The sequence below is a fragment of the Oreochromis niloticus genome, linkage group LG20, assembly GCF_001858045.2.
Source record: "Oreochromis niloticus isolate F11D_XX linkage group LG20, O_niloticus_UMD_NMBU, whole genome shotgun sequence".
NCBI classification, from domain to species: Eukaryota; Metazoa; Chordata; class Actinopteri; order Cichliformes; family Cichlidae; genus Oreochromis; species Oreochromis niloticus.
In genome coordinates this window covers 12,815,938-12,831,540 of record NC_031984.2, presented here as the reverse complement: position 1 = coordinate 12,831,540, position 15,603 = coordinate 12,815,938, and the positions used below count along the sequence as shown (strand labels likewise).

Below are 15,603 nucleotides of genomic sequence, written 5' to 3'. Positions count from 1 at the left end.
AAGATATAAGAGATTTTCTTTTAATTTACAAGAATAAAATTGCTAAATTTCCCATAAAAACAAGTAAATTTAGGAGGATTTTTGTTTTATTTGAAAGAAAATATGGCAAATTCATAGGACAAAAACTTGCAAATCTCTGAGAAAACATTTTCCCGTAATCAACAAGCAGTTAAGTTGAAAACAACTTGAAATCTTTGAACTCACAAATCAAAATAAGCAAAGAAATGTGGTGCATCAACTAAAACATAATATCCTGAGTCATTCCTGATGTTGTTTAACAACAGCAAGAGTAAATCATATTTTCCATGGAGTTTCAGATTTTGAAGGATGAAAATTAATTTGAAAAGAAATTCGTTTTAGTTAAATAACGTTAGAACATAAAACGGAAATCATAAAATACCTAAATCTTGCACTGCAGCATAGTTCATGCAAGTAATTCGTTAGGAAGGAAGAAGTAGATATTCAGACTGAATGGACTCACAGGAACTGCTGAAACTCTCATTACAAGAACTGGATAGTTACACGTTATTATTAAAGCCTATAACCTGAATATTACAGATTTGAGGCAGAGGAGTCCCTGCTAACACATCAACGGGACTCCTCATCCTTAAGCTTCAGTGGATGAAGTGAATCATGTGAAACCCTTTGTTTAATTTTTTTTTTTAAGGAAGACAATGTGTTTGCAAGAGTAGAAATACTGAATTTATTCATCACAAAAACAGCCAACAATTAGACAAATAAATCTTTACTGAGAAATTTTATGGTAAAAAATAGGGGATTTATAAACCATTTTAATAAATGTTTTATCACCGAGTCTTTTATTACAAAGAAAATAAAACAGATTCTGGTGAAATTAATGTGTAGTAGAAAAACGGCACCAAAAACACCACAAAGCATAATTAGCGACATTAGGCAACAGGACGTTGTTCTGAGGTGTCACATTCTGATGATCCAGTTCAGAATTCTTTCTGAAGATCTGAAGGGGAAAAAAAAGGAAGAAAAGCAAAATGATTAAAAGTTGCTGTAAATTTTCTGTTTAATCTATAAAAAAAAAAAAAAAAAAGAAACTCACCACTCTTTCTGAGACGCTCTGCTTTCCATGAACGAGCCATTCCATCCAGAAACTGGTCAAAGTATTTTATGTACTTCGCCAGGCTGGTTCTTTTGTAATCTGAGAAGAAAAGTAGCAAAAGTAGCATGAGCTGAAACACTCAGATACATCAAAGATATGTTTAAATATTTACACAATATGAATATAGTAACAATAAAGTTACTATATAAAGTTCCAATTTTTGGGGGGGGAACGTCATACTCCAATGCAGCAGTCATTCATTCAGGTGTACATAGATTTTGAAAGGTTGTGTGATTGATGGCAGTTGCTAGTGAAATTAGCTACAAGTTTGCTTTTTCATTGCTTTGGTTGCTAGCAGATTATGCAGTCATGTATATTTAACATGAGAAACACTGACTTGTCTGCACTTACACTCACCAACTATTTGCAGTGAAATTGTGAAAAATGCGATGTGAACCAGACATGGAGAATGATCACCTTCAAAGTAAAAGTTCCACCATTTGAGATATGTTGTGTTACAGCAGTTAGGCACAACTTTTAATTTAAAGGCAAAAGGTACATAAACAATATTAACTTTGCTACCCAAAATGTACATTTTTATGCAGATGACAACATTTTATATGTCACTAGCTCTTCCCTTGATCTGGTCCTTCAACATCTTTAGGCTGTTTTTGATGCATTTCATAATTCTGCAACACCAAGCAATTATGCAAACAATAGGTGATCTTGTAGCAACCACAACAATCATAAGATTTTGGATGAAGCACGCTCTTTGCAAACAATTTCACCTAGCAACAGTCAGCAACCTCCAGCAAACATTGGCCACTTGGCAGGGGAATTCAAATTTTTTGTATCGCTTACTAGTGACTAGGCCTGTACGTCTCAGCGAATTATGTAAGGAGCATTTTAGAGAGTGCGGGTGATTATTTTACGTCATATGATCTTTACACTCAGAAAAAAACATCATACCGTTGAGAAGACCCTAGCCCCCAAAACACCTTATGTCAGCCCATTTAAAGGCCTAAAGATTTCAAAGTTTTATGTGCTATCCAGGTGTATTTTTAGGTAAAAGTTTCAGGTAGATCTTTGCATTTTTCTTTCCCCCAGCACCTCTGATCTTGCGCTTCTCTATTGCATCTTTCTCGTCTTCCTTCTCCTTCCCATCCCCTAATTTCTCTTTCTCTTCGCCTGGCCTGGGCCGATCCAGCTCCTCACAGATCAGACTACAACAAGATAAAACAAAATGTTACAACATCAGTCTTCTTGAGGATCACTCACATGCTGCAGACAACAGAGCACCAAACATTAAATTATTACCTGATCGTGGGCACAGAAAAGGGATCAAATTTGTCCAATTCACTGACATCTATGGGAACAGAAATGCGGCCTGGACAGAGAGAGAGAGAGAGGATGCAGTTTTATGCACTCATACTTAAGTCAGATTAGATTAACCTGGGGACAAAGAAACAAAAGAAAAAACATCCAAGGTCCTCTGAGTTTTGAGGTATATCAATAAAAAGCCTTTATTGATATACTGACATTGATATACTGACACACTTTATTGACAGCTGACATTTCCCTGACATTTCAGGAATATAAACCTTGATATGAATGACAGAATGTCATTTAACAGAATGAAGAAGCCAATATTTTATATCCATCCAGTGTATTACTTTTTCCACACCGAGCAGGTAGGTTTGGATAAGCTTTTTTTATTTTAAAATTTTCATTCATTTAAAAACAGAATTTTATATTTACTTGGGTTATATTTGTCTAATATCAAAATGTATCTGATTATCTGAAACATTTGAGTCTGACAAATATGCAAAAATATAGGAAACAAGCAAATAATCTTGACTCCAAGGAGCACCTTTGCCCAAAAAGTGTGATACAATATTACTAACATTACTAGCATGTACTCTTAGTACCCAGACATTTCCAATACAAGCCTCTTTAAAGTATGCTCACCTGTTTTGGGGTGTACACTGAAAGGACTCTTCAGCAGATGGTTCACACCTTTGCTGACGTTGGCGTCGAGCCGTGGGTAACAATACTGCAGCATGATTTCTTTTTCAAAGTACTGGCCCTTCTTTGCAGTGCTCTTCAGGGAGACAGATTGTAAGACGACAAGCCCTTCTGTTCTAATGTGTAAAACAATGTAAAAACTGTGAGCAAAATTACCAACCTGTTTCCTCTTAGCCTCTGTCGTAATCAGTTTCCAACGTTTCTCAGGCTTCTTCTCCTTTTCAAACTCCTGCTGTAGGTAGCTTCTGGCATGTAATATATAAAGTCAAGTCACTTTCAACAAGATCTTTGAAGTCTTTGCCAACAAATGTCTATAGGTCCAATCAATTACTTTATGCGGCAAATATGCGGTAAACTAAGAAAAGGATATCCTCAGGAACGAGTGCCAGCACTTTTTCTACAGACTCCTTGCTTCCCATCAGGTCCTGGTCATGTAGTGCATATTGGGTAAAATATTCCTTCACCACGTCCAGAGAGTTGCTGTTAAAAAGAGGCACAATTTTAAAAAGCACAGAGTGCACTGAACCCAAGAGTGTGTAACCAGTGATCACTGTATCCAGACATGGTGATCACTGTGATCACAACTGCACCCAAGCACAGAAATCCAGGACAGCTGTCTCAGTGAAAGTAATTAGCAAATTCACAAGGCAAACGAGAACACAGTGTGTCACTGCTTACAAAAATGGTCCTAATTAAAAATGATGTCCAGAGATTGTGCTGATGAAAGAGAGGCAAAGCAAGAAAAATACTGAAAAATAAATGGGTACAATCTTGCTGGAACACAGACACAGACTATAAGAGACTAACACCAAAATTAATCAAACAGTTACCTGATAAAAGGGTGAATTGGTTCAGTCAGCACTACTTTCTTCACGGTTTCATCACCACCCTACAAAACATCACATTTTTAAAATCAAACATTGCAGGCCATTTGAGGAAGATAAATTTCTCTAGTATGCTACTCATGAAACAACAAATAAGACAACAGTCTGATTAATAATCAAATCAGAGTCCTAAGACTGTGCAGATGTAAGGAAAACAGTCACATCTTTTAACTCAATAAGTACTGTATTACAGAGTTCATACACATTTTTCAGGGTCAGATTCAAGCACTTTTTAAGCACTTTCAAGGTCCATTTTCAAGCTTTTCAAGCACATTACCCAGTTCTTAGCATCACCTCAGTAAGGCCATGTAAAAATGAAAACAAATCATTTTAGGTTGACTTAAATGTCCTTTGTTCGCCTTTTGTTAAAACATAGAAAAGACAAATACAGACAAATACTGAAAAAGGAAAGTGTTGCATTATATTCATATAGTGTACAAACTCAAAAAACACATTTTTCTTAAAAATTAAGATTTGCAAATGTGAATAAATCAACTTGGTAGAGATATTCTCCACTTGAAAAGAAAAAACAAAACAAAAAAACATCAATCGCACAAAACAAGAAAACTGCACCAAACACCAAACACCACAATAATACACAGCAAGGCCAAATTAATAAGTCTTCTCATCAGATATTGGCTTTCCTATGTGGCACAAAAAATAGGAGACAGATGTTTGTTTTTTTAACTAGTTAATCACCCACGCCCCAAAAAATGGGGGCAAAAGGGAGGAGATCACCTTTAATCTGTTATAACACGAGGTCAGAATATAAGTGCCGACATGAGTAGTGTCCATAGAAACCTCTGAATCTCAGCTAAAATCTCATATAAACCATTTCTACAAACACCAAACAAAGCAAAGACACTAAACAGTTTAGAGCAGTTACGTCACCATGAATCTTTGGACAGGTAATATCCATATTTTGATTTATGATTTTCTGGAGTTAAATGTGAACCGAAGCATATTTTCAAAGGCGTTATATGCTATAAAATACTTTTAAAAATTAGGCGAGGGATATAAAAAAAAAATATCACATTTTTCTATGTTTGAGTCACAGCAATGTTGACATAGTAACATCTGCAGTAATATTTACACCTCTGATGACATCTCACAAGTGTTACCTTTATTTTGATACCAAGACTGTTTACACAGAGTTTGTAATTGTAGAGAAATACTCCATTTATTTTGGTCATTTCATTTTCGAGCAGAAAGCTCAGAAAACCCCTGGAGGCCTAACAGGTTAAAGTTAATTCCCAATAAAACCAACTGTAAGTTTAACTACATTGCTGTCTGCATTACTGTTCAAGTCATAAATGATCACCTTTAAAGTGTTTGTGCTAATAACACCATGTACAATAACACAGGCCTGGAGAACAGCTCTGACTGGGAGAGGTTTTGAACAGATGACATAGTTCAATTCAACATATAAGACTTTAAGAATGCACAAGCATCTACCTAAAATCTATTTATTTAGTCTATCATCTGTGATATTATTAGGTACAATTATAATATATTGTTCATCTCCATTAAATAAACAGGCAACCTTAAAGTATAAAATATTCATATATTAAAACACTCAAATTTGTCTATTGTCTCAGTGGCTGATAGTGCCCCACAGGCCTCAATGTGAGCTTGAAGCCATTTATAATTTATAAAAATAAACAGATTTTGAATGAAAGCCAGGGAACTTCGGTAGCACAACAAAAGTGGCTATTTTTTGTGCCCATATGGATCAGTCCCTCTTATTACCATTATTTCCTTAAGCCTTAAGTTGGCTAGTTAAGTATCGGACTAACGTTTAAAGCTTTTACTTGAGTGAAGTAACTCACATTACTGCTACTGCTAAGTAATGTTAGCCAAATTCACAGCATATTCTATAAATCACCATGCGATGCCATAACTAACTGCTATAATAGCGCTGCCGTACTACATCACACTCAGTGCATTTCAATCATTTCTCCAGCAAGTTTGATAGCTAGCAAAATAATAATAGTTTTAAAAATGTGCACGTACACATTGTACACATATGTACACATTCTCAAAAATTAATTACTAGGACTCACCTATCATGTGACTCGAGAGCGCAAACTCTGCCATTGTCATTTCCATCAAACACTTAAAACGGCAATTTCCAGGCATGTTAGTGCACTCATCCCCAACTGTCCGGGGGAGGGGCGGGGTCACACATTGAAACAGACTGACATGCAGAGGTGCTTGGCAGCCCAGGTGGAGAAATTTTGCTTTTAGACTTTGCGACTCATTTTCTTTCTCTATCTGATAAGAAAACTATTCGGTCAGATAGTTATTTGTGGTGAATGAAATACAGTTTCAAGCACTTTTAAGCACCACATCTGAAATTCAAGCACTTTTCAAACCTTGAAAAGACAATATTAAAATTCAAGCATTTTCGAGGATTTCAAGTACCCATACAAACCCTGGTATTAGTTTGTTTTATCTTTTTTAAGTTTTAATAAATGCTCTTTTAATTTTGTTTTAAGAGTCTTAATATTTGTACTCCATGTCTATCTATCGCATGCTGTTCTAGCTGTTGTGTGGTCTGTTCTATGAATCCACATGAAGCACATTGTAATGTACGTGCGACACTTTGTTCTAATTATAATAATAATAGTTCAACATCTTATTATAGTAGTCTGGCAGGACAAGTAGCGTTTGGTGGTTTATGTGCAATGCATCAATAGACTGACTTTTCTCTAACTGCGTTATACATTCAAATTATGTTTTAGCAATCCCAACCTGTTAACTGTGGTTATATCCAATAACATCTGTTAATTAAAGTTTATAAAAAAAAGAAACAAAAAACTTTAATTGATTAAGTTAGGAAGTAGAAAGTACTTACAAAGGACTTCTATTAAAAGTTGAAGTACTCGTACCTTGACCAGGCTGAGGTATTCTGTCACAGCAGAGCGCGCTGCTACAGAGAGTTTCCGGGCAGCTTCATCACACACCCAACAATGTACTCCTCTTCTGCCAGAATAAACCCACAGACGGTGCTGGAAACCAAAGTCATCTGGAAGTAACACAAAAACCAACACATGCTTGATGAGAATTTCAACAAAAATCCACACAAGCTGTCACCTGGCACTGAATCTGTGATGACCAAACCTCGAAGAGCTCTATCCAGGATATGGATGGCGATGGTCATTAAGGTCCAGCACTTGGAGCAGATGTCAGCAGCACTAAAATGACAGTTTTAAAGTGTTATGTGGGCGATGAAACGGTCAGGATATTCCGCGATTGCGACAGGAAATAAATACATAATTAACCTACCTGCAGCAGCTTCGGACGTCATCATAATCTGTCATATCAATATCAAACACAAGCTCTTTCTCCAGAGCCTGGAAGGTCCCCGACTTCACAGTGTTGTGTTGACTTGGCTGTGGGCAACAAAGAGTGACAAACATACTCCATACATATGTCTGCCGTGATGCACAAACTCTGTAAGGTGTGGAAAATTACCCTGTGGCTGTACACTGCTCCCACGTCGATCTTGTAGGGGTTCATCTTCTGCATTTCCTTCTCCAGCTCATTCTGCGTGCTGAACGACTGGTAGCGTACATAGATGTCATCTTTCAGGGTAAACGAGAACTCGCGATTTTGAAAGTAGTTTTTCTGCACTGAGATTGTACAAGAAAAACAAAGAAACAAAAAAATTCAACAAGACACACACATTAGTCCTGTATTTGGGCATTTTTAACTCTCTGTCTAACTCTTAATAGTTATACATGTCAGCATCACAGAGCAGTGGATCCTGTCTTTACTGTCAACGGCACTTTTACAGTTTCATTTATAAGCATATGTTACAGTACTGCAACCATCCATTCTGAAATGAGGAATGAAAGTCAGTAGACGTAATACAAAATAAATGTCTGTGAATGAGAGGGAGACAGGTGTAACAGTGAAGCTGCAAGGAGTGGTAGTAAAGGTGGATATATTTATACATCTGCAGTTACAATAATGGCTGGTGCACAACAGAGGTCAAGAAGAGAGTGCTCACATTTATCTGCAGATGAACTGAGTGTCTAATGCAATGTTTATGCTGGATAAATGATAACGTGCTGAAGAACAGCAAAACAATTCAAACAAATCAAACATTTGTTTCATTACTGGCTACTGACCTATTTTAAACACTATTCTAAACACTGGTAACTGACCAGAATTTCAGCATCCCTGTTAAACAACAGCATTACTACAGTGTTCGTAGGATGCATTAATACAAAATCATTTTAATCTTTACTGATGAAAGTAGAGGGATTAACATGAAGCTAGAATGGCTGTATAGGATGACTTACTAATTTGGAAGAAAGTCAAATCCAGAATAATTCTACCATTTTAGTGCCTAACAAAACACGTTAGCTTCCTATATAACACAACACAGATCAACACCCCCAGTTATTTAGCTTATTTATGCTAGGTTTCCATGCCTGTGTACTCACCTCCTCCGTAGCTCAGCCAGCGGTAATACTGGGAGAATGGGAAGAGCCGCCGGTAGTACAGCGGTAATAGGTCCGGCAGAGAAGCTGGATCATAGTCTGATGATGGCATTATTTGATAGCTAAAATTAGCTGTGGATGTAAAGATACGGTAAAATATTGCTAAGCCGCTAGCTACACCGTGACAGCTCACTGTGTTGTTTTACGCCGAGGGTAGCGCGGGAAAACTCTCAAGCAACAGACCAAACCAATGACACAAGTTTAGGTCAGTGACATCACCACAACCAGGAAGTTGCAAGGCAGCCGTTTCTCTTTTAGGCTATAAAAAAATCAACGAAGGCAAAATCATCCAGGGTAATGAGATTTTTTTAAACTATTACTGCATCGAAACGTTACTATAACATTGACAATGGCTTTCTTTTTTTCCCTTCTGGTTTTAGTTAACCTTGTAATATTAGTCCTAGAAGCTTAAAAAAGGCGGACGTGACGCCAGTGAAGAGAGGCTCATGGGACATGTAGTCGTTTGGCAGCAACAACTATAAAGTACAATATGACAAAATAAAGACGCTGTGGTAAACATTATAAATTAATTATTTAAAAAATAAAGTAGCTCAATAAGTAAACCTGAAAACAAAACACAAAGAGCACAGAATATAATACAATACAGTGGTTTTTGGTAAAGTAGCTCCATAAATTACTCAGAACGGTAGCAATATTGAAATGTATTGACTTTTGTATAGTATTTTTGTCTCTCTTATTTTCTTTACTTAGTTACTTGTTAATTTATTTCAAACATGTATATTGTTTACATGTTTGAAATAAATTAACAATGAATGAATGAATAAATTACTATATTATTATAAATCCATCCAACCATTGCTCTCACTTCATCCCTCCTCCATTTTTTGCTTTTTGCTTGTGTCCTTGATACTACCAGTAGCATGAGATGGTATCTGCAGCCCATTCAGGTCACACATGTGACACGCTCTTCCAGGTTAGAACATGCAGACAGGCTGAAAGGTTTGCTGTGTGGCATGGCATCAGGCCCTTGCATCCTTCAGTGGATGTTGGGAGACCCAGCTTTGATACAAATGTTCCATGATGGTTTATGCTTCTTAAACGGACAGAGTGATATCCCTGAAGTTTCTTTGGTTTATACAGTGATGATCAAGTGTTTATTTGAGTGTTTTTAGAGTAACGTAAATATAAATGAACTACAAGGGTCTGGGGGCCTGAGCAAAGGAAACAAAAAGACCGGAGTCTGAGATGCCACATGATGGGCCATAGGACAAAACAACATTTCTCCGTAAACTAATTAGAAACTGAAAGCAAACAAACAAAAATGGGGGGGAAACTGGCTAATGTATCCTCCATCAAGGAAGAATAAGAAAAGACAAAGAAGGGTAATAGAGAGATGCCTCATCAAAGGTTTCTTTATCTTCAAGCCTTCTTTAAATTTACTTCATCCTCAGGTATTCAATAAAAAATGTTGATTGAAAGAGTGAAGTGGATTGGAAAAGAGAAGAAATATAATACTATCAATTCAATTTTTCCTAAGCTGGAAAAATTGAATTGTACACCCCTAGAGGGCAGTACAGTCTCATAACAATAATTTGAAATTTCCCACATTAATCCACATTTCAGGAAATTTGTTTTCTTTTAGTAGTTTTCATCATCCTGGCAGATCAGTTGTACTAAAACACTCAGTTATTCTGTTTCTTGCATCTTTGGTATGAGCAGTAAACACTCAGGAAAGAGGAGAGGACACTTCCACAGTTTTCAGTGAAGCATGGACGAAATGGTGCCAAATACGAGATCCAAATGAGCTAAACAAGGACAAACAGCAGCTTATTTCAGCTCTTTTTTGGGTTGATTGATTGATTCATGCCATTTTTACTCTTCAGTCACATCCACCCTTTGCTTTGACATTTGAAAAGGCCACATGCGCTTTCAAGACAAAAAGTGTCAGGCATGGAGCCTCTTTCTGTCCTGCCCATCAGTCTGGGTTGCTGCACTATTAGTGTTACAGCTTTCACTGTGGTGCATCAAACACCTCCTGACTGAAGTGGTGCTGCTCACAGTGAAGGTTGAGAGGTGTGCAGCCACAAGAGCCCTTGTCAGCTGTTGTACTTCTAATGTGAAACAACACTCTCTATTTGCAGTGTTGTACTTTAAATATGTCTGGCTCTGTAATATTATTCATTCCGTCTCATCCCCAGACTTGAATCTCTATTCATCTCTGACACTCTGTTTTTATTTCAGACCAAACAACAAACCTTCAAAATCATCCTTCCCCACTGAAGACATAACAGTAACTTGTAGCTTCTAATATACAGGCAATATTTCAAGGGAAAACATCTTCATATGCACTAAATTTAATCTTCCTCTCCACTTTCACACACACATGTAAATGCTGAGCGAGCCAACTACAGTAACATGTGTAATACCTACACTCTAGATTGATGGTAATGAACCAGCTTCAGTGAACTGTGCCACACTCAAGAGCAACTGATAGACAAGTAATGCCAATACATTTCCTTTTATGATTGCACTTTATGCTAATATACCACTCATACCCTGATTTGCATAATGCAAGAGCTCTCAACCTCATCTTACTTGAATTATGCAAATTTTATTCACTGCAAGGCATATTGGATGCGATGCATTTTTCCCCCTTTTGAATCAATTTCTAGAAATCACTTGAATCAGATTTGGGATTAATGCCTTCTGTTGCTTTGATCCGCAATTCTACTGTATATTAGAGTATATAATTAATGCATATTTACATTCAGGAGTTTCTAATATCAATCATTTCTGTGAGTTGTTGTTGCTATTTAAGCTCTCCAGTGGCTCATCATGCATGTAGATACGTACTGTAACACATAGCTACCAGTCACAGCCGCACGCTCAATGCTAAATGTCAGTGGGGCAAGTTAGATAAGGTAAAACATGGGGAGAAGATACAATTTTCAGCTGATGAATGTAGGTCAGACTGCTTTCAGGTGTCCACGGAGCCCACTGGCCAGCACCATAAGTCATTGTGTTTGTTGTACATGAGGAGTCATAGTTCATGGTTGAAAAGTCACTGTGTCTTTAGATCGCCAAAGTGTGCCAATGTTGCCTTTCATCAGGAAAACCTGGTGAAATAGGCTAATAGAAACCCTAAAACCAGTCTGGAGTGACACAAAAATGTATGTCCAAAGATACAGTAACCTTACCAAAGGAGGTATGAGAGCTAATTGTTTTCATTTTTGGATTCCACTGCTTGCTTGTCTTGCTTCTAATCCTGGTCTACTTGTGTCTGCATACATATGTTTATGTATTTTTACATATACCGGTGTTAACATGAGAATGGCTTCTACCGACTCAATTAAGGCAGGAAGCTTGAGACGCGTCCCCCCCCCCAAAAAAGGTAAAATTACACCAAACACAATAAAACCAACTAAAATGACTGGTAACAGGTGAAACATTGTATCACCTGACGCCTTTTATAGACTGCTAAGCCAAACATGATATGATGATTTAAGCATAAAAAGACAAGACATATTGGAATGGTCATTGATCAATGGTCATGACAACTGGCAAATTAATGACCACGAAACTGACCTCATGGCCCATTGTCAGTCAGTGGTGCTAGTGTCAGTCATTATGCAAATGTACTATTTACGAAGTTCAGGAAACCTGCAGTCAGCTAAGACAGAAGAAGTCACTTGGATGAGTGACGAAACATTTCTCCCACTGAAAACACTTCATCCAGAATCTTTTTTGGGGGGGATTTCCTTACCTGGATGATTGGACATAGAGTCATATTGGAAATTTAATAATTTATTAATTTAGCAAACAGAGGACTCAGTAGGATGTGAAAGAACCATTCACACCTACAATAGCCTGGCGCATCTCCTTCCACATGCTGGTCAACAGCTTGGCTACACACTGCTGTGGGATGGCATCTCATTCTTCAACCAGCATTTGTTGCAAGTCAGCCAATGTGAGAGTGTTGGTCAGAGAATAAGATGCTGGTCTCTGTTGTTTAAATGAATCAATTGTTAAATTGCCAATGTCTTGTTTCTTCAGACATTAATCAACCAATCCAATAAATGACACCAAAATTCAATTCAATTCAATTCAATACATCTAGTGTTAAATCCCAACAGCAGTTACCTCAAGACGCTTTTTATCGTAAGGTAAAGACCCTAATAATACAGAGAAACTCCAACAATCAGACGTCTCCCTGTGAGCAAGCACTTGGTGACAATGAGAAGGAAAAACCTTTGGCAGAACCAGGTTAAGTGAGTTAAAGCAAAATAAGATGTCTTGCCTTGACAGAGAAGATTTTTCATGGGCACAGCCCACATACTCAAGTCAAGATTGTTACAACAAAAAAAAACAATCACCCAAAAACCAGTTTATAATGAAAGTTAAGTTTCTTTTTACTACATGGGTTTATATTCGATGTACAAAATCTTGGATACCAATTTTTCTTTATAAACCTAATGTAGGTGAACAGTGTGTAGTAGTACATTTATTCTTTAGGTAATAGACGGTTGTAAATACAATATGCTGTACATAAACATACACTTGGTTCCATCTTTATCTTCTGTTTATGTACATAAACAACATGTACCACCCCTATTTTGCTACTGTGTTTCTCTCTACTTTTATTAAGTACATCAGTTTGCCAATAATAGGGTACAGTAGCATGCGGTGTACTCATAGTAATAATGATAGTAATGCTATTTTTAATGAGGTTTTACTTGAGTCTAAATAAAATGATCCAATTCTGGAGAGAATAGTAGTGTAGAAACAACATAATCATAAAATGTTGAGTTTCACAGAAACTTCAAACAGTCACTGTTGGCTTTTCACAGATTTCACAAATGGGGAAATGTTAATCTGAGGAGGCTAACCTCAAGACTGAGTCATTTACAAATTCCTGCAAACTCGCACATTTCTCACATTACATCATTCTCATAAAAAGCCCTCGGCATTTATGTTGTGCACACCGCACCATGCTCCATTTCCCCTCTGCCACACAGCCGACACTCTTGAATTATCTGTTATTGTCCAGACTGACGAAACCAACTGTCATTTGTTTGATTTAGCAGGCAGCACTTTACCCTGTATGCTGCACGCTGTATGTTACACAAACACGTGCACACATGCAGTCACTCATATGTTTTGTGTGAAAATAACTGCATCCTTACATGACTGTGACACATGAATTCAATTAACAGAGTCTTTCAGGCTACGTATACATCACCAGATTCAGAGTAGCTGAATTTCTATGTGATGCCACACTTTGAACCATTTCAGTTGAGCCTTTTCATGACAAAATGACCTTTGACCTTAGGTATGGCAAGGTTTAAGGGGGAGAATAAAACTTTATGTGTCTGCTTAGTTTTCTCTGGTCTTTTCTTGCGCTCATTGCTGACTTTGTTGTTACCCTGCACACAAAACCATCACTGACACCACTCATATAATAGATGAGGTGCTGTTGATGACTCCTGGATGCACCTACAAAAACCGCCTGACAGAAGAGGAATTTGCTCTACATTTGATTTACATGAATCACATTTTCCAGCAGAGTTGGCAAATATTTCCCCACGAGTATCTGTTTTTATTAGCTGTGAACAAAATTAGACTCATAGCCAAAGATGCCTGAAGTTTTCCAGGAAGAAAACACGAAACAATGAAAATCCCCTTAAACTTGTGGATTTACTGTCACTGGAAGGGTTTTGTGTTTACTTAAAGAGATACCGTAATTTAGCACTGCTGACGCTCTTTTGCCCTGTTAATTTGAGAATTTGGTGACAAAACAGATACCACTCTCATTTCTGTCTGTTAACCATGAGTCACAGAGCTGTTTACTTTGGACAATAACCAGGAAAAGGGGGGAAATAGCTTGCCTGGGTTTGCCCAACGGTAATAGAAATCTGCTTAGCAGAGCTCACCATATAATACTGTCTTTAATCTATTTATTTCTAGAAATACTGGATTGGCTGGGCACAAAAACATCTGGATTAACTGCTGGATGCCCCTATAACCTAAATGCACCTGCGTGCCAAGAAGTAACTTTGCACATAAACCTGCTTTAAAATAATAATTTTTACTTTTTGTTTTAACAGGTTAAATAAATAATACCTGAAGTGATTAGTGAACTTTAGAGACAATTTGGACACAGACAGGGTTTCTGTTTCTTTCTGCTCCCATCAGAATGAAATTAATGTCCTTCTGTAACTCTTTATAATACAGGGTGGGCCATTTATATGGATACACCGTAATAAAATGGGAATGGTTGGTGTTATTAAAGTCCTGTTTGTGGCACATTAGTATATGTGAGGGGGCAAACTCCTCAAGATGGGTGGTGACCATGGTGGCCATTTAGAAGTCGGCCATCTTGGATACAACTTTTGTTTTTTCAATAGGAAGAGGGCCATGTGACACATCAAACTTATTGGTAATGTCACAAGAAAAACAATGGTGTGCTTGGTTTCAACGTAACTTTATTCTTTCATGAGTTATTTACAAGTTTCTGACCACTTATAAAATGTGTTCAATGTGCTGCCCATTGTGTTGGATTGTCAATGCAACCCTCTTCTCCCACTCTTCACACACTGATAGCAACACCGCAGGAGAAATGCCAGCACAGGCATCCAGTATCCTAAAGGTAACAACCTTTAACAAGAAATAGTAGAAAATTTAGAACTCCAATGCAAATATTTTCAATTCTGAGGTTAAACTGCATGTCATGAGTTATACACTGTATTTGTTATCCTGGATTAAAGTTCCACATGCCACTGTTGGATGTTTGATATTGACTTGGATTCAAAAATTCAAGAGGCATAAAAATGACTAAAACACAGTTTGGAGTATTTTGAGGCTTTAGAAGGCTTTTTAAATAATTAAAAAAAAAAACCCATGAGCACATTAGCTTGATAAGTATCGCTGAATCTAAAGAGGCAGTTGGGAAATCCATCAGTGTTTCAGAATCAAACAGGCAAACGGAGCTGTGAAGAAGCTTTTTGGGGTGGCTGTAGCTCAGGTGGTCTGCTCCAGTCTGCATGCTAAATAAACCCAAGTTGCTCTCCGATGCATCTATTGACATATGGATGTGTGTGAATGTTAGATAGAAAGAGCATAGAAAAAAGTGCTAGTGTGAATGGGTGAATGA

The 15,603-nt window shown here is 37.3% G+C and overlaps 1 protein-coding gene across 1 annotated transcript; it reads right to left on the bottom strand.

Moving 5' to 3' along the window:
• Window positions 1-679: 679 nt before the first annotated feature.
• On the bottom strand, window positions 680-8,726 carry prim1 (DNA primase subunit 1). The gene is made up of 13 exons (XM_003438973.5): window positions 8,436-8,726; window positions 7,459-7,616; window positions 7,270-7,376; window positions 7,105-7,178; window positions 6,873-7,009; window positions 3,928-3,986; window positions 3,468-3,577; window positions 3,258-3,349; window positions 3,041-3,173; window positions 2,390-2,459; window positions 2,183-2,295; window positions 1,073-1,171; window positions 680-976 (listed from the first exon to the last, which is right to left on the bottom strand). Exons 1-13 carry the CDS (start codon window positions 8,542-8,544, stop codon window positions 957-959), a joined length of 1,281 nt encoding a protein of 426 aa, XP_003439021.1. The 5' UTR covers window positions 8,545-8,726; the 3' UTR covers window positions 680-956.
• Between the last annotated feature and the right edge of the window lie 6,877 nt (window positions 8,727-15,603).

Excerpts from the sequence above, each read along its gene's own strand:
- prim1 (XM_003438973.5), bottom strand. The coding sequence starts at position 8,544 with ATGCCATCATCAGACTATGATCCAGCTTCTCTGCCGGACCTATTACCG. Across the intron at positions 7,010-7,104 it reads CCTGGATAGAGCTCTTCGAG|ATGACTTTGGTTTCCAGCAC; the intron begins GTTTGGTCATCA and ends TGTTACTTCCAG. Across the intron at positions 1,172-2,182 it reads AGAGAAGCGCAAGATCAGAG|ATTACAAAAGAACCAGCCTG; the intron begins GTGCTGGGGGAA and ends TTTTCTTCTCAG.